General features: G+C 33.9%; 2 protein-coding genes across 4 annotated transcripts in view; one reads left to right on the top strand and one right to left on the bottom strand.

Moving 5' to 3' along the window:
* LOC150105413 (uncharacterized) overlaps positions 1-20,338 on the top strand; it is a 362,599-nt gene that overhangs the window by 205,993 nt on the left and 136,268 nt on the right. The window lies entirely within an intron of this gene.
* LOC150105414 (calcitonin gene-related peptide type 1 receptor-like) overlaps positions 13,933-20,338 on the bottom strand; it is a 36,648-nt gene continuing 30,242 nt past the window's right edge. Inside the window, exons 12-17 of the mRNA XM_090394789.1 lie at positions 18,300-18,363; positions 17,475-17,560; positions 17,234-17,369; positions 15,673-15,714; positions 15,378-15,467; positions 13,933-14,904 (exon numbers count right to left, since the gene is read on the bottom strand). Coding sequence (XP_090250915.1) covers positions 14,701-14,904; positions 15,378-15,467; positions 15,673-15,714; positions 17,234-17,369; positions 17,475-17,560; positions 18,300-18,363 — 622 coding nt within the window. The 3' untranslated portion in view covers positions 13,933-14,700. The remainder of the gene's footprint in view (positions 14,905-15,377; positions 15,468-15,672; positions 15,715-17,233; positions 17,370-17,474; positions 17,561-18,299; positions 18,364-20,338) is intronic.

The following is a 20,338-nucleotide window of genomic DNA, read 5'->3' as shown; positions in this document are numbered from 1 at the left end:
GTGCAGATATAGAATTTTCATTATAGATTCGGACTTAAATTAAAAACAACCGATACACAGTTTGCTTAGAGTGGAGTTAGGAGTAGACAGATGGAGTAATTACTGCTCTCCCCCCCCCCCAAAAAAAAAGTGCTAATTCACAAAAATGTGAGGTGCCTATTTTTAGTTCTGTAGGATTTTGCTTGAATGGCTAATTTTGTTCCACGTAGTTTTCTGTATGATATATGACACTTTTATTCTTTTAGGTCTGTAGAATAAGTTCACTAAACAATTACATTAACAAATAATTGTAATAATATCTCAAACAATGAAGTATAAGCTTTACAGTAATATTATACAACAATTAGGATTATTGATTGGCCAAACAGCTGACAGATCTCTCGACAATGCAAAAAATATATTATCAAATGCTTCTAATAATAATAATAACAACGCAAACAATGAAGTCTCTAATGTTCACAATAATATTATTCAAGAATTAAGAATATTGTTAAATTAAACTGATATTGTTAATCCAAACGGCTGACAGATATCTAGGCAATGCAAAATAAAAAAATAAATAAAAAAAAAATAAATAAAATTGTTTGTTCTATTCTTATTTTCATTTCATTTTGAAACCACAATATTTTCTTTGTATGACGATGTCGAAAGTATGTATATATATGTGTGTGTGTGTATATATATATAAACAACTTGAAAGATTTAAGTAATGAAAATCCAAAACACTTCATGTTTAGAATCATTGTAGGGGGTTCTTCTCGCTAGCATGTCTGAGAGAGCTGCTGTTAAGCTATTGATCATTGTCTAAGTTAGCTGAAGACAACAAAAGTCCTTACGGTGAGGTTCACAAATTAATTCCTCCTCCCTTCAAGTAATACCTTCTTTGAGTAAGGCGGTGTGATTGGTGAATAAATGCTGTTAGGAATTAAAGCTGGTGGATCAGTAGCGTAAAGGTGCGCTTCTACTTCCGGTTGCAGTATTAAATATCCACCGATTTAGGTCTACAGAGCAGACAGTGAAGGAAACCGAAGAGGGGGAGCTGTTGTGGAAGAGTTCTTAGGCCCACTAAATCCCTCCTCTGTCACTGTGGGATTCCGCTTATCCCCGAGGAGGGGGAGACAGACATCTTGCTGCGATAGATCTTGCCATATCCGGCTACTGTGCGAAATTCACAACACAGGAGCGGGGCGACTTAGCAAGTTCCCTGTGTGACGATATTACGGAACTAAATTCTTTTAGGGGGGTGGGGGAGGAGGAACTAGAGCATGAAGTTAAACACGGTCCGGTTCCTTTTGTTGAAATGCGATGTCGGAAGGAAGTTTTGGATTATTAGTTGTACTGGTGAGTCCTAATATTGTAGAAACGACATCACCATCTTTGCTGTCTGTTGGCTCTAACCTTTGACTCAGAATACTTGTGGCAAACGCAGACAGCGAATATCGCCATTCTCATGCCATCCCAGCTGAATGTGCCTTCGAAACCCATATTTGATAACTCGCGGACTGACTTTCTCTTGCATTGTTAAAGCAACTTGGAATAACGTCAACGAGAAATCGAAATTTGCCGAACGGAAATGTGCGGTAAAGATGGAAAGAGAGCGTTGTGGGTGTTCGGGAGGGGGAAAGAAGTACAGGAGAATGGTGAGTAAAAAAAAAAAAAAGAAGCGAGATAGAGAAGGAAAAAAATCCATGGACGATGCAAACTCCAGTCGTGTTGCTATGGGAACATAAATAATGTGTACTGGACTGAATTGTTGCGTCATAGTAAAGAAATCTACGTATGAGTTTCATTCTTTCATACAAATTCTGCATACAAATGAACAATTTTGACTTATTTTATTTATTGATTTATTTGCATTTTGTGTAATCTTAACGTCCTTTAAAAGTTCTCGAATATAATTTAAGGTAATTTATACACATTACAATTTAATTAAGTAGAAAATAAGATTTACTAATAATGCCATTAAATAAAATATTAACGAAATATAAAGTTACAATACAAAAATACTTTACAAATATTTCTGCACTGTATATTTATTTATATAATATTTCGGCAGAAATATTAGCTGTCTGTAATTCACGATGTGTGTGTGTTTGTAGATTCTGAAATAGTTAATCCGTGTATTAATTGCGAACATTTTTATCGTATTTACCATGCAAACTCGTGTGCAAAATGCTCACCCTCCCTGATTTCATAAGTTAAAAGCGGGGAATGGAGGGGAGGGAACTTATACGAAAGAACAGCCAAGTACATTGACGTAAATAAATAACAATATCTTTGTTAATCTCGTATTTAATAAGATGACATTCGCCCTAAATTGTAAAAGATGCCGTACATCTCAAAAGTTGTTGGAAGTTTTTTTTTTCCACTCGATTAGACTATAAATCATATTTAATTTAATATCCTTTATTCAAGTGTAAGCAAACAAAGTTTGCGCCTGAAGTATCTTCAGGACTGCAGCAACTCGTGGCAAAGGTGGACTGAGTTCTGATCACTTTCCTTAGTACCCCATAATGGAAAGCACATCTCCTTGCGGACATGTCTAACTATGCATTATGGGAAGGGTCACTACCCAGACCGGTTTCAACCTTTATTGAGGTCTCTTCAGTGGGAGCCAGACCCAGAGGTGATATCAAGGTTGAAGCAATGCAGTCTAACTAAGTGGAAAAAAAACTTCCAGCATCTTTCTCTTCCAGAGTACTTTAATAACAAGGTGTGACAACCTTTTGTCACCTCGTATATGGAAATATGACTTCTGCATTGCTTTAACCTTGGTATCACTTCTGGGTCTGGCTCCCACTGAAGAGACCTCAATAAAGGTCGAAACCGGTCTGGGTAGTGACCTTTCTCATAATGCATAGCATTAGACATGTCAACAAGGAGATGTACTTTGAATTATGGGCAGTGGTGGCTCGTGGCTTGAAATCGTGGGGGTGCTGCAACTTTCGAAATATACATACACACTGTAAGTACAGTTATACGTGTTTGGATAAAATATAAAAATTATGGTAAAAATTAAACATGAAACAATATTGTTTATTATCAATAAAATTATACATTTTGGTATAATTCAAAATTACTTAAAAATAAAATATATTCTTCTTGTTTTGTTTAATGAAAAAAATATTGTTTATTATCAATAAAATTATGAGTTTAGTATAATTCAAAATTACTTAAAAATAAAATCCATTCCTTTAATTGTATTAAAGGAATGGATTTACAATTTTTGGACATTACAATTAAATCCTTTAATTGTAATGTCCAAAATTTGCGCCTGATTGCACATTACAATTAAATCCTTTAATTGTAATGTGCAAATGTTTAAATAGACGGAGTGAACACGATAAGCACTACGAACACTCTACTACTGGTGCAAACTGCATATAAACAACAGTGGAACTGCGCGACGGACAGTGCCGCATTACGCTAATAGCTCGCATCTCACTATGACGTGCATATGCTTGCTCGCGTAGCAATAGGATACTGTGATAAACACAGTGCTGCTAGCGTCCTTTGCCTTCGTAAGTGCTACAAGACGGATTTTTATTATTTTTTTATACAAAATAAGAGAATGGTATAGGATTGTTGATGATAAAATTAAATATTACCAGCAAATATAAATAAATTAATAAATATATTTATGTATCGAGAAAAACTGGGGGTGCTGCAGTTCTGCAGTGCCTATGCACGAGCCACTCCTGATTATGGGATTCTAAGGCAAGTGATGTGAAGTCAGTCCACCTTTGCCACTAGTTGTCCCAGTCCTGAAGATACTTCAGGCGCAAACTTTGTTTGCTTACATTTGGATAAAGGATTAAACTAAATATATAATTTATCTCAAAAGTTGACCTAAGAATTCTTTCTTAAAAAAAAAATAAATAAATAAATAAAGAACCGCTTTTCACATACAGAAAAATCTGCAATTTTTTGTCTTAGCTTTTCTAAATGTAAATTTATGTTTAGTTACTCATTGGAATATTCCAATTACGATATTACACACACACACACACACACACACACACACACACACACACACACACACACACACACACACACACACACACACACACACACACACACACACACACGTGATGTGATATTGAGCCTCCGTAGCTCAGTCGGTATAGACGAAGCCCTTTGATCGGAAAGACCTGGGTTCGATTCCCGTCAGTGACGTGAGGAATCTTTATCTGGCCACCTTTTGACTAAAGGTGAGTTAGCCGGTCTCATATGGAGGAAGAGGTTTTTCGTTCCTCAGAACAGGCAAACCGGCCCGTGAACACACACACACACACACACGGATCTGCAGTCATAAAATACATACTTAATCCCCCACTCTCTCATCTCATCCACTTGATAATGGGTTGAGTCCACTAAGAAGAAAGGTTCTCCACTTATCGCGATCTTTAGCCATCTCAATCATGACTATAGCTGGGTAGATGGGAATGTTCTTTCAGCAATTTTATCCAAGTACTTCTTGGTCTGCCTCTAGGTCTTTTTCTTCCTATATATCCATTCAGAGCTAAATATGGGAGTCTATGAGGGGCCATTCTCTGAATATGACCAAACCATCTCAGTTGATGCTTAATGATTGTGTCTATTATATCATCTGGGAAGTTTAAATCTGTTCTGACTTGACCATTAGTCTTGTGTTCCATCCAGTGGGTGTTATTAATTTTTCTGAGGTCTTTGATTTCAAATGCTTGAAGTTTCTTGATTGGTTGTTGAGTTAATCTCCAAGCATAAGTAGCCGTTGGGATAATAATTCTTTTATATAATTTTAATTTTAGACTTGTTGGGATTTTTTTATTTTTCCATATTTTGTTTAGTTTATTCATGTTGGTCCAACCTAGGTTTAGCCTGTGTTTTTCTGTTTCCATATTGTTGAGGTTACTAGATATAATATTGTCAAGATAAACATTTATTAACTTGTTCCAGCAGATGATTTTCGAGATTTATAAAAATATTTTCTTCTTCTTCTCTACCTACCTTCGTTATTTTTGTTTTATGATGATTTATTTTCATACCATAAGTTTTACAAGAGATTTAAAATATTAACAGTTTTTTCCAGCTGTGGTTTAGAATCTGCTAAAAGAATGATATCATCCCCGTATTTTATGTGATTAATGTTGGTACCATTGATTTTTACACCTGGTTCATCGGCTATGGTTTTACAGATTTCTTCTTGGAAGAGGATAAAGAGTTGAGGTAAGAGAGGGCATCCCTGCATTACACCTTTCTCGACTCTGAAATCCTCGCTTTTAATGTTGTTCATTTTAACAAAAGCTTTGGTGTCTCCATAATAATTTGTAATAAATGTTAAAATATCCGAATCCATTTTTATGTTTTTTTTAGGATAGTGATCAATTTGTTTCTATTAACTGAATCAAAGGCTTGCTTAAAATCTATTAAACAACAGTATATGGGCGGGTTGTATTCCCAATATTTTTCTGCTATATTATTAATGGTGAAGATATGATCTATGTGACCTGAATCCTGCTTGGTTTTCCTCTATGATATTTTCTGTAAGCACCTGTGTTCTCTTTTGTATAATTCGAATGAATAGTTTATAACTATGACTTAAGAGTGTTATGGGTCTCTCATTTTCACATATTCTTTTGTCTCCTTTTTTGTGAATTGGTATAATAATTCTTGTTTTCCAGTCAGTTGGGATTACTCCAGTATAAAGAATTTTATTAAATAAATTCATTAAGAAATTAATAGCTTCCTTGCCACCGTATTTCCATAGTTCTATAGATATTTCATCTTTATCCGTAGCTTTTGAAAGTTTCATTTGGTTTATTGCATTTATAATTTCTGCTGGAGTTATGGGTGGTGCCTTTTCATATATCATCTCTTCTGTTATACTTTCCTCCTCCTATTCTTTTTGAAATAGCGTTTGATAGTAGTCCTTCCAAATTATTTTAGTATTTTGTATTGACCCAGTTTCTAGATTGATTTTATCTTTCATTGTTAATGGTTTATCTTTATAGATGTTAGTTAATTCTTTGATAATTTTGTATACCGTTTTATTATAATTTCTTTTATTAGCTTCTTCGCACAGTTTTGCTTTTTTTCTCCAACCAGTTATTTTTGGCAGATGTGCCCATTTTGTCAATTTTGTTTTTAAGATTCTTATGTTGTTTATTTTCTTCTGTATTTTTTATATTTAATATATGCTTTGCTGTTCTTTTTTCGTCTAAAGTATTTAGAATTTCAGGGGCTATCCATTCATGATTTGGTCTTGATGTTGTACCAAGTATGTTTCTTGCAGTACTTGTAACAATTTTTTTACCTTGATTCCATGTATTTTCTATATTGTCATAGGAAAATTTTCTAAACTCATTTCCTATTAGTGTCTGATAGTTATCTTGCATAGATTTCTCTTTCAGTTTTGACAGGTCCACTTCGTTGATAGGAGCTCGTGATTTACGATACTTGAATTTTAGTTTATTTTTGCTACAAGCAGTTCATTGTCAGTGTCGACTGGAGTTTTTAAAGTTCTAACATTCTGCACTGATGATTTCCAATTGCGTTTGATTAGAATGTAATCAATACAGTTCTTTATTGTACCATCTGGTGAGGTCCATGTATATTTGTGGGAAGGTCTATGCAAAAAATCTATTTATTACAGATAAATAGATTATTTGCTTTACAAAATTCTAATATTCTTTCACCTCTTTCATTTCTGTTATCAACTCCGAACCTGCCCATCACATCCTCCATGCCTGGGGGTAAACTTCCCAATTTTGGCATTAAAATCACCCATCACTATTAATATATCTTTCTTATTGGTCTTGTCTATTAGATCTTGCAACTTATCATAGAAAGTATCGATTTCTTCATCTTCATGTGACTGGTCAGGGGCTTAGATTTGAATTATTGTAAAGTGAACATTTTTTTCTTTACATTTTAATCTGATAGTGATCATTCTTGGGCCATGTGGTTCTATGGCCATGACTGCATTTTGTAGCCTATTGTTCACTAAAATGGCGACTCCTTCTCTATGTATATTGTCCTCTCTGCCCGAGTAGAATAGTTTTCCTGAATTTAGGTTTATAACTCCTTCTCCTGTCCAATGGGTTTCAGCCAAGCCCACAATGTCCCATGTAATCCTAGCAAGTTCTTTTTCCATCATATTTATTTTCCCAGGTTTAACAGTGTCCTTACATTTAAGGTTAAGAGATGCGAAACTCTATTGGCTGACCACATACTAAACTTCTCGACTGCTCCGTGTGATCTAGGATCAGTCGCGTCGGTTTCCTCGGACGCAGTAACATTCTCTTGCCACAGTGGAGACTCCTGATTCATACGGTTGAATGGCAGAATAATGCAGCCGGCTTGCCACTCCTCTGCTGCATCCTTTAGTCCACGACTCCTTATTCTTTATTCGGAGCAACCCGTTGGGGTTTCCCTCATCCGCCACCCGAGGGACGCACCTGGTAGGAGTCGGGTATCCCCCAGGAATCCGTCACTAGGAGGGCTCAACAAGCCCTAAGGGACGGTCGAGGATCAGGATCGTTCATGTAGTGTGTGTGTGGGAGGGGGATTTTTTTAAGGGTTACATTACGATGCTTTATGCTTACTCTCATACGAGTATTTATTTATTTATTATTATTTTTATTTTTGGAGTGAAGGATCTGCTAGAAGAAATAAGATCGCAGTGCTATTTTTATTTTCTGTATTTTAAAGTCATAATTTAACAGAATGAAATTAAAAAAGAAGAAGTGATAATTTATTAGCATGTCTGCTAGAAGTAGTTCACAATATAGTTCAGCCTATCACGTCAGAAATGGAAAATCTTCGCGTATGACGGACATTCTGAGTATTTTTATAGCATCGTTTTTCCGAGAGGGGGGGGAAGTGGTACAGATTACACTTATACAGTATACGGTATATCGAAATTTGTAATACGGATGATTACAAACATAGAGCATGCACTACACAGATCATAGATATAAAAATAATAAATAAGTCTTCCTTTAGCCAACTTAGTTTATAAAACGTCCACACGATGGTGCCACAATCGCAATACAAAGATGATACGATTGTGTAACATCGTAAATATCCGAAAAGAGAATTCGCTTCCTGAAATTGCACGCTATTACAGCAATTATTGAAATATACGTATTAAATGACACCACATAAGCTGCGCATGTATTCAATAATTCAGTTGGAATATAGACTTGGATTCAAGACGTATTATTATACATGCAATTCTCTGAAAGACTGCAGAGCCAACTTAATTTTCGTATCCTTTTTGAGCTTTCTATTTTATATATATATATATATATATATATATATATATATATATATATATATATATATATATATATATATATATATATATAAAAGGCTACATGTGGCGCCATCTCGTGATATATGAATGAATTTCATTTAGTTTTACAGCAACAATGGAGTAACTATTGGAATATCAAGATCTGTAAACTATTATATTATAGGATTAAATGTGTTGATAAATCATAAACGAAACCGCTTTAGCACAAAACATTTTCCTTGCTTTCTGGCATTTTTGTGTTAGTTCACCGGTCGTGATTCATCCGTAGAGAAACATCCTCATTCACACAAAGACGAGGATGTTAGGGGATGCATAAATTAGCCGACAATTTTAAAGTTCCGGTAATTTTCCTTATTTCAAAACGTCGTGTGTGTGTGTGTGTGTAATGTACTGGCACATCTGGATGTGTTTTCAATACCGTAATGTTCGGTGTGACTTCTATGCACGATTTTTTCCCCCTCTGCCAGGAATAACGGATTGAGGGGTGACTGACGAAGTGGCCATGTAAAATCATGTTGTTAGCCTTATTTATTTCTTCTGGGGAGGGGGGGGGAATTCGAGAATATAATTGCAATGACAGCTGGATTTATATAAGACTGACCATAATAATTATTGCATGAACAGTTACACTTTCGCTATATATTTAATTACTGTTTCAAAGGTAATTTATATAATTCAGCTGGTTTAATCGATAAACCAGTTGATTGAGGTAATGGGTTACAAATACCCCGTGTCACTTTCGGTCTAAAGAATGTTTTTAAAGCCGCCTATTATCATGCATGATCACCATGATCCGAGCAGTCATAAAAAAGATATTTTGCAAAGCATTTTGTGTTATGTTGACGTCATACAGTATATTACTAGTTTATTTCGTATAATTGTAACAATTAAATCCAAAACCATTTTTGGCTGACGTAAGACTCTTATTTATTGTTGTCTGTATTATACGGTTCGTATTGTTTCGGCTTTGATTTTAACAATTGAAATGATATCATCCACACACACACACACACACACACACACTTGATTGTTTCTTTAATTAGAAATGATTATTTTCAACGTATTCGCTTCCAAATTAACAATTACACAAACTTTTTAGTTTTATTCAAATCTTCATATAACCGTGGACGTCTTTTGAGTATTCAGGTGTGAACTGAAGTTATATTAAATCCAGAGAAGTATTCAAAACCGTACAGTATTATAAATCGATGTGTAGAAAAAGTATAAATTCACTTTCGAAATTGGGAGTTATCATGATATTTCTCTAATGCATCGAAAACTAAGGAGTTTTCGGTTCCTGTACTTAAATGTTGAAAAATTCTTCTGATTCTTAATTACTTTGCTTAGAGTTTCTTCACGTTTCACGTTCGTTGTATGTAATTATGATGATACAGATTCGAACTGTCCTTTCGATTTCAGTTTATTTACCTTTGTTCGTAAACTATCAGGTGGCGCTATCTAGTATTGATAATTGTAATTACATCGGCTAACGGTGGTCAGTAACCTCGTTCTTCGAATCCATTGTATGTAACATGCAAAATGTTTCCCTAATATGATGAAATGCATTACACCTGGGCAGGGTTAATTTTAGATTGTCTATATTGAGGTAGAGGTTCCTTATAATCAGTGGTGGCTCGTGGCTTGAAATCGTGGGGTGCTGCAACTTCCGAAATATACATACCCACAGTGTAAACGTGTTTGGATAAAATATCAAAATTATGGTAAAAACTAAAAAAAAAAAAAAAAAAATTAAACATGAAAAAATATTGTTTATTATCGATAAAATTATACAATTTAGTATAATTCAAAATTCCTTAAAAATAAAATCCATTATCATAACAATGATATTAGAATATAATAATGTTCTAAAATAAAAACTATAACAAATGTTATGTCTTTAATTGTAATATCCAAATATTTAAAGGACGGAGTAAACACGATAAGCACTACGAACTCTCTACTATTGGCTCAAACCGCATATAAAGAACAGTGGAACTGCGCGACGGACAGTGCCGCATTAGGCCAATAGCTCGCATCTCATTTATGACGTGCATATGCTTGCGCGCGTAGCAATATGACACTGCGGTAAACAAAGTGATGCTAGCATCTTTCGCCCTCTTAAGTGCTACAAGATGGATTTTTATTTTTTATACAAAATAAGAGAATTGTGTAGGATTGTTGATGATAAAATTAAATATCACAAGCAAATATAAATAAATTAATAAATATATTTATATCTCGAGAAAAAATGGGGGTGCTGCAGTTCCGCAGTGCCTATGTACGAGTCGCCCCTGCTTATAATGTGAGGCCCTCCCACAACAAGCTGTAGCTAGTTTCTCTTAATATTTTTAATATCTGATATCAGTTTCTTTTTCGATATTTGTCTTGAAGCCGTTATGACCATTGGTTTAAGCATAAAATAGAATTGTAAAACAGCATTTCCAATTAAAATGTCCCATTTTCTCTCTCTCTCTCTGTTTTAATATCTAATAGCCAGTTGTTCATTCTCGTCATGGTTAATACTTTCACTGGACACGTGATCACAACAGTAATCGTCATAGATATGTCTATCTTCCCCCTCCCCCCCTCTAGTTCTCAATTTTCAAAAGTAGAACTCTTAAGCCTTCCTATTTTTAATTTTTACACCTTTTTGAAATCCAAATCGTATCTTACTTTTCTTGGTTTCGATTTATTATTTGGAATTCGGCAAATATTTGGAACCAACAAAGATTATTGTGTTTTAAGTACAATTGTAGCAAGTTTCCAGATTATCTAAGAAACTAATGACCAGTGAATCTTTTTTTCTCAAACAAACCCCCTAAATTTTTGCAGGTCTGTTATGAAAGCTAAAAAAAAAAAAAATAAAAAAAAAAAAAAAAAAAAAAAAAAACGGCTAACTCATCTGCAATTGAAAAGCATGGATAAAGGTTCGCGTCCCAGACGGGATTCAAATCCACTTTCCAATCAAAGGGTTTCCTTCGAAATTGTTTATACATAATAAGCACTTTTTTTGCCAAATAATGGCGATGTTTTATTATTATATATATACTGTGAGACTATTACAGATACAATAATACAATGTGTCTGAACTATTTGCATAAGCTCATAATGCCGAACTAAAAATTAAAACGATCAACTGAAACAGAATCATTACTCAGATTGATACCACATAGAACAGTTCCGATCACTTATAATGCTTACTTCTCATTATTTCTATAAAATTATTCTATCGAGAACTTGCCAGATACTCGCATAATGTAAACTACTATGCTAAGATATTATTAGAGTTTCAAGTATTTTTTTTATGTTGAAAATTTCAACATAAAAAAAAAAAAAACCACGTTTATTTCAACTTGAAATAAACGATTTTCCAGCCAATCGGTATCGCAGTTATTTCTGCGATACCGATTGGCTGGAAAATCCGAGTTGAAATCCTGTCTAATGATTAGAATTCGCGATTTTCCAACGTTTTCTTTTCAGCTGAAGGTGAATCACTTGTTCTCATACGAAAGCGACAGAAGCTTTTTTCTCCAGGAAACTCCCCCCTCCCCTTATCTTGCGAAACTTACCCTGGGAAGGAAAGCAGTTTAGCTGAACGCATTAAGAGAAAAGTGAAATAAGTATTGCGAAACCCTGTTTTAGAGTAAAACATCGTTTTGCTCTGTTCCTCATACGTGGCGCATGTACTGTTATATAAGGCAAACAGATGATCCTTAAGCCCTACTGTACAGCTCTGTACTCTTAGCGGCATGATAGACCCTTATTTGATTTCCCTCGAACTCACGAAGCCTTTCTTTAATTTGCATCAACGAAGTTACCGTGAAATTAATGCAGGTCTCTGCTGCAATACACAGAAAATCTTTCGGTCTTCTGCAGTGTCGACAGACAATAACTTTTTCCATTTTATAAAAGTTACGTGTTTCATTGTAATTACAGTAAAATTAATACAAATTAATGGAATCATACTGTTCTATTCATTTAAACATTATAATTTTATTGGTTTATTCTTTTAAGTATACTATTTCAGCTTGATATAATTGTTTTCTAAATGAAAAACTTATATTGCGTTTTTTTTCCTGTTTTTAAAGATAATTTTATGAAAAAAGCTTTAATTAAGATTTTAATATTTAAAAAAAATTGTATTTTCCTATTGTTTTTCGAGTTATTTCTGGTTTTCAAAAACATTTCTACGAAAAAGGAAGTTTTCATATTATAATAACGTAAAAGCGATCCAATTTTTGTTTTCGCACTCAAAACTAAATATAATAATTAGATATAGTCTGTACCTTGTCGCGAAAGATTTGTATTCGTTGCACTGTTCGATTGTTTTGTTTAGACTCAAGACGCGGATGCACGTGTTTCGCATCGTTATTTGCAGACGATTTTAGCTTCATTCACGTCAATAAGCACTGTTGATATGATCTTTATATGCAAAATAATGAATTCTTGGATCGAAACGAACAGATTAGTCGATTAGTTATTCTGCATTCAGTAAGATCATCATCACACACATGCATACACGTTTAGAATTTACACTGCGGTGTATCCTTTTCCCCAGAAAATCCAGGAGATAATTAACATAATCGTGTATGTTCAATCTACACGATTATCTACATATATGGCGTGTAGATTGTTTTTGATGTAAGCGGTTGCTCAAGACACCACTTAAAAAACCCTTTTCATCTCCAGACGTTCCTACTATCATACAAATTACATATAAATAAATAAATAAAATAAACTTTATTTGTTTATTTTATTTATTCATTTGAAAAATAGCTTTGCGTGAAAACAATAATACATCAAAACAAACAAAAGTACATCTAGAGAATGGCATCTGTCCCGTGTTGAGTAGTAACTGGATATCCTCTACGACAGTGTTTCTCAACCTTTTTTTGGATCATGCCCCACCTCAACGTCTCAAAGATTTTGATGTCCCCCCCCCCTCTAGCACAATAGTCAGCCAAATTCTGAAAAAGTGTAATATAAATATGTGCATGAACATTTTCTAATTGCCCCACGTTGAGAAACACTGCTCTAGGCAAATACGATATATTTTTTTTCTTTTTTGCATAAGGAATAGAAGTGTTGCTCTTTCATTATTCACTGTTTTAAACACAACTATTATTCTTAGCACATTTCCCTGTGTTGATACGCGAGCCACTATTTCTAGAACTTTGTTTTCATCAGATATTAGTTGCGAGAACGTGGGTTGGGAACGATGCAAATGAATTGTTCCAAATGTCGGTTTGTGGGTTTCATCATCCCCGTTAAACCATTTCTAGGCAACTTACGTATCAATCTAGGAGCTTCGATCTCACCGCTTTTAGATGCAAAAGATGTTCTTCTTGGACTTTCTCGTTGGCATGAAAAGCTGCTGATATTTGAAACTAAAGATAAGCACTTTTTTGCGATCGGAACAGCTCATTTCAGTCTAGTCTGCATTTCCAATCTTTTTTTTTTTTTTTGTCAACTGTTTTGAATGAATGTAATATCTTACAAATTATGACAATGAAACATGAATTGCATGCCGTAAGATTTGTTAATATATAATTTACGTAGAAATCAACGTAATTAACCTTGGCAGATACTTCAATGAATACAAATATATACACGATATGGCAAAGGCATCAGAGCGTTGCTGACGTAAATAACACCTTAGCCTTGCTTTAAAGGCGCATGTGCCTGGCACGTGAACTTTTAATAAACAGTTTATTTTACGTTTTCTCCGTTAAATGCATTTCACAAGAATCAGAATTGTGTTGCTGTATTTATTATAATATTTTTTTTTTATAGACAGGATTTGATTTTTATCTTTCATTCGCTTTTAAAGCAAATCATGAGAGGTTCGCATTACAATTAATACATTTTTATTATTAATGTTTTCATGAAAAAAAAGTAGATTTCTAAATCATAAATTATTTAACCTTTCCATAAAAAATGGACTCTTCAACAACAGTTCACAAAAATAAAATTATCGGCTACATTTATCTAGTAATAATTGCTCTAGGATTCTTCATATTGCACACATGTACACGTCATTGAAGAGTAATGCATGGCTACTGTCATGATATCAAATATGCATATAAAAATATTTCCTGTCGATTATCCTTGCCATTGTCTTTAATCAGGTATTATTCAGCTCGATTACCTTATTGTTGTATTCATCTGCTGTCATAACTACATTTACTTGTTTAGCATTTCATTGTTGATCATTCACTTTGTTCTGTTGAGTATTGTAGATTGTTATTGCAATTGTTAAAGTGAATTGCACTGAATTGTTGAGATGTTGAGCCCTATTTCGAAGTGAGTCACATCTCGATTACCGGGTTTCATAATCCTGATACTTCACATTTCTTTACGGCCTTTTAAATACCTGCTTTAAAACAAATAGTAGCAAAAACTCAAGAGTTAATTTCTTCGGAATTCTTGCAAGTCGATGGCATATTTCCCAGTGGAATTTGTTTTTGTTTTGGATGAATCCACGAAGTGCATGTCCTTGAAACTTTCTCGCCATTTCTCAGTACTTCAGATGTCTTCAACAAAAGAATGTTTCCTGGTGAGTTGGCTTGAACATTATTGCGAAGAATCAGCGGTGGCGGACATGTCTGAAAAAAAATTTTTTTTTTTTTTTAAATCAATAAATTATTTTTCTATTTTTAAATTTAATTAAAATAATAATAAAAATTAAGAAAAGAACAATGATTATTAAACTAAATTCGTTATCAAATTTGCATAATGCTTTTTTAGACATAGTTGGTTTGAACAAAAACTTAATAAAATCGCGCGCTATTTGATTATCTGGGATATATTTTATGACGTCAATAGATGCGAGGAATTTTCTGGGCATTGCCAGTCAAGGTCGAGCTAACCAGTCTTAGTCTGTGAGGATTTCTCTTGGTAACTGTTCATCTCCCTCTTCATAAACCAACAAACAAAAAACACTCCTAAAGCATGCGCATTTTCAAAACGCAGTCTTCGCAGTTAAAAAAAAAAAAAATCTATCATGTGAATACCAACACAATCTAGTATTTGAGAGCAGTTTTTGCAGTAATGTTTTTATTTCAATGTAAATACTTACAGAAACCATACTGGTTCCATATGACATTCGTCTGTTTTTTCCAATTCTTACACATCTAAGAGACAAATGCTTTTTTAACAACTTTTGAACCTGAAAAAGACAAAATATATTAAACAGGATGATGTGCTTTTAGATAAATAAAATTGTTAATCTAAAAAAAAAAAGTATGAATTTTGTCTATGTATAGGCTACAGCGAACAATGAATCAAACAATCACATGTTCTATAAATGGGATCGCAATTGTTGGGATTTAAACTAACGCTAATTTAATATGTGTAAAAGAAAATTAACTTACTTCTCCGTTGAAAAAGCAAAATAGGAGAGCCACAGCAAATCCCTAGGAGAAAAATATTATGATTACTTCTCTGTTAACTGGTTTTTCTTCATGATTACTTCTCTGTTGTTTTTCTTCACGATTATAACACTAAATATGTGCACTAACACGTGTGAAATGACGTCATTACATCATTACCGCATAATATCGCGTATTTATAATAAGTTTTTACTGCGTGGGCTGTTATGCAAGGTTGTTGTTGCTATCCGCATTTAGGAATCGCAAATGCTGACGTCACTCCGAATACAGCTACTGACTTGAAGTCATTTTATGGTGTTCCGATTATCATATTTTGTATTGTTATATATAAAAAAAGAAATAATGGCATGAAAATGCAAGCTAATTACCGGAATGTCTTTCATATAAATAATTTTAACACATTAAATGAATTAGCAATTCTTGTTTATGAAAATATTTAACTGCAGCATAATGACATCGCAACGCTCTACTGCTTAGGACCAATTTACAGAGTCAAAGTTAAATTTCAATTAAAACAGTCCTATTCAATCAAATGTGGTAAATCAGTTGTGAAAGGGGAAAAAAATTAACTCATAAACTGTTTAGTGTGTATTTTGTATTCAACTATGCGGTCTTTAGACTCCCTGATTATAGCTGTGGATTATCTTAATTTGGCAAGACAAGTAGACGAATTAAATCTAAACGATATGGGTGGATGAGTCAAAGATACTCTCTCAGGGGATGAGTAAGGGGATTAACTTTTCTCTTTTATTTCTAAGTATCACAAGAATTAAATTCAGAATGTAAATCCAGCGAGACTGCAAAGTCTTAAAACCATCTTGTAAGTTTTGTAGTGTATTTTGTAATATGTTAGCATTGAAACAGAAGAGAGTTATCCATAAATCAAAACATGTGGAGTATTTGAAAATCACGTGATATCTGCTGGAGTGACTCATTTCCCTGTTGTTGCTATCAGTAACTGCAAAACGTAACTGTTTGTGTTATACACTGTATGTTGTTTGTAATGGCATTTATGTTTTTCGATAGACAGTAACTCGTTTGCTTAGGACTTGAATGAGGTGTCGAAACCGTTCTAGTTGTTTCAACCAGAATTTTTTAAACCGAATATCCGAGTTTTTTTTTTTTTTTCTCACGTGCACACACAAATCACATAGAAGTTACGGTATTGCATTATTGATATTGTTGAAGATTTTAATGGAAAGCTATTAACAAATGTACTTTTGTAGTGTCAGATTCTTTGCACGAAACGAGCTAATAACAACTCTCGTTGGAATAATGCCAAGCATTGTCATTACCTTGAAAAATTTTTAATCGATAGACTTTTTAAATACAACTTCCAGTCGTGTTTATCTAATAGTTCAGCAATAATGTTTATTTATTTATTTCCTGTCGTCACATTCTCACGTAACAATGGAAAACTAGAAGATTTTTTGGACATATATAACAAACAGTTACGCTCTTTCAGGAAGTGTTTAATTGTTTATGATGAACGTAGGCTAGATACAATCGTATATCATATTCCATTAGCTTTCATTCGCCTCACCTGAAATGACGTCACAGTAGCTGATATTATTTCATAAACAATGGCTCCGTTGCTTTTAGGATCAGGGCGAAAAGGAGTGACCATAAAATGTAGTCCGAGTAGAGGTAGCAGTATGAGCGCAGCTCTCACGGCTTTCCTATCAACAACAAAGAACCGGAATTAGACGATGCGAAATGTAGTCCGCATTACGCAGTCGAATTCAGAAAAATAAAAAGACATAACATGAAATGTAATTATTTACCAGGCTCGAGTACATTCCGCTGATTTGGTTGCTTTCATTTTTCTTATCAGAACTCGAATAATGTTGATTAGGAATATGAAGTTTACCTGTAGGAAACAGAATTACGCTTAAGTCCCAAGTTTTTCAATTGGAATACACATTTACAAATCATAGAGTAGTTACCGGCTTTAGCGTGGTTTGCATTCGGAAAAGACAGGCTACAATTTTTTTTTTTTTTTTTTGTGAGATTTATTATTATTGCGATTTTAAATGTATCCACACTACCAAATGCAACTCATTTACTTAAATTTTGATATTGAAGTCGATATTAATGGACCTTTTTTCAATTTCACAGAACCGTTTTTTAATCATGCAAGTTCAAGAATGAATACTTGTGATATATAAACGAAATCACAAACACGGTGATGAGAAAGTGGATAAATTACGAGAATTCGTAACCAGTTGCTTAAAGTTAGGCTCCATTAGGTTACAAGGTCAAACTATGAAGATGCTTATACAGTATATGCTAATGCCTTTTAGTTAACCAGAAAATGTCTTTAAGCACCTAAAGGTGCTCAGGAACCACTTAGATTTCCAAGTTTCAACTATAATCCTCGTTTCAGAGCTCAAAGTTTAGCGTGCAAATGTTTGTAATATTTTAAAGTGTTAAGAAGCTTTTATATCCCAAATCACTCGTAATCGAACCAAGCGATTATGAAAATACATTTTTCTGAATACGCGTGATTGCTGGGGGAGGAGAGTGCTGTACGTTCAAGTACGATAATATTTATATATAAAGCCAGTGTCGGTATTTCGTCGAAGTATCCGTACAAATGAATTACTTACCACCATGGACAAGCACACAGGACCTCTTATGATCCAAAAATAATTACTGTCATCTATCCAGCAGCTGAAAAAAAAAAAAAAAAATGCTGTAGTACAAGTTTAATATAAGAAATAAGAAAATTTTATTTTTCTATAATTATACAAATATTCATGAGAAAAATTGAGAAACTAATACAATTGTATTAAGCTTTCTTCTCTTGGTTACAAAGTATATTATACTTGACAGGAAGTTATATTCTTCACGTTTTATTTCACGTGCAGACAATGTTTGCACGTGAAATATCCTCACGAAGCTTCTTACATAGAGGCTGTTCACTACACATCAATTACCTTTTCTCATTAATATCCTATTATGGGAAAGGTTACTATCCAGATCGGTTTCTACGTTTATTGCGGTCTCATCAGTGGCAGCTAGACCTAGGAAGATACTAATGTTAAATCAATGTGGGAGTCATGTATGGAAAGAAGTTAACGTCCGAGAAACTTTCCACGTTGGCGTTTCAGTCGATTTGTTCGAAATCAGTCTGTTAGTTACTTATCGGCTTTTTTTTTTCTCCTTCGGGATTTTAGACATTTCGTCTCATACTGCCATCTTTGATACACTTCTCAAACGTGGTTAATTAGTTTTGCAGTATTTTTCAAGTATGTTTTTTTTTAAAGAACACGTGTGTGTGTTCGCACAATTAAAACAGACCCTTAAAACAGTTTATAAATGCATGCATTAAATTACTTATATGCATATTTTCCCTCCTTAGAATTCCCAAGGTAAGCAATCTACATGTACACGTCCTTAGATTGTGACGTAGTACCTGACCAAGTAGAGGTTAAAGAATGCGTGCTCGCAGAGGAGCTATTGATGTTGTTTCTGGGGTTTTCCCAGTAATAAATCTCCAACTCTGGCCAAATTAAACAATTACTAGGTACTGTAAAATTTTATTATCCTTTTGTGTTTATTCCCATTGTCTTGTCCTTTTTCTATGTCGCCATTGTAAAATTTAATTTCTCCTTTATTTATCTTACGTATTGTTCTCTTTAAATCTTAATTACACTTATATTGCACTCATATCTGTGCCCTTAGTAAAATCCTTCTCTAGTAAGACTTTATTCTCTTAACTTCTATATTTCTCTTGGCCGATCTTTACATATAAGAATGATGCTAGTGGTTTGGGGGACAAAGGGAATATTAATGGCCAATGCCAACTCCCTTGTCTCTATACTGGTTCTAATTCCTTTTTCGGATTCAGGGAAAATTTATTTTTCATTGCGCCACTCCAAATCCTAGATTAACAAAGAATGTACAAGCAAGGAACCAGAAACAGTTTAGTTTACAATCTTATATTACTGTAGGTTACGTCTGCAGTCGTAGCCTCACCATAAATTAATCTCCCGCTGTGGTTCGTATTTTATGAGCAAGTGCAACAGAGAAGAAAATCAGGCAAGTCATCAGTTAAACAAAAAGAATAAAACATTTAATTCAATTGATACATTTTACACATTATGAATACACTCTGATTAAGTAATCTGCAATTGCTAATGAATGAGCACTAATTTCACAGATTCTCTATATCTATCTTAGCATGTACGACAAAGAACTTCATTTATGATTTACGACTTATATTTGAAAGATAACACTTATTCATCAATATTAAAGACATTCGTTGACTGAATTACTAATATAGCTCCACGTGCTCTCATACAATTTCTTTCACAAAATACTCATAATATACTCTATCAATTAAAAAAACAATCTCTAGAGTTCTTCCTAAAATTTACAGATATCCTTTTAGTACACATTTACATAAAAAAAAAAAAAAAAAACTAGACTGTACGTTACCAATTGCTGGGGAAACTATTTGGCCACCTCACATATCTCGTCAGGACAAATACTTTCGACTCCACGTTCCTTCTGCTTTTTCTGAGGCATTCTTCAAGGGTTCAATCTGCACATACTTCTGCCTCCGAAAATAAGTAGACGTTATGCTTTGGTGAACTGGCTCAACATCGTAACAAAATCTCCGTAAGCATCGTGAATATCTTCT

Source organism: Typopeltis vanoorti, chromosome 6 (genome assembly GCF_054136105.1).
Source record: "Typopeltis vanoorti isolate ZY-2024b chromosome 6, IOZ_Tvanoo_1.0, whole genome shotgun sequence".
NCBI lineage: Eukaryota > Metazoa > Arthropoda > Arachnida > Uropygi > Thelyphonidae > Typopeltis > Typopeltis vanoorti.
The sequence above is the reverse complement of the archived record's forward strand: the minus strand, read 5'-3'. Positions and strand labels throughout refer to the sequence as shown.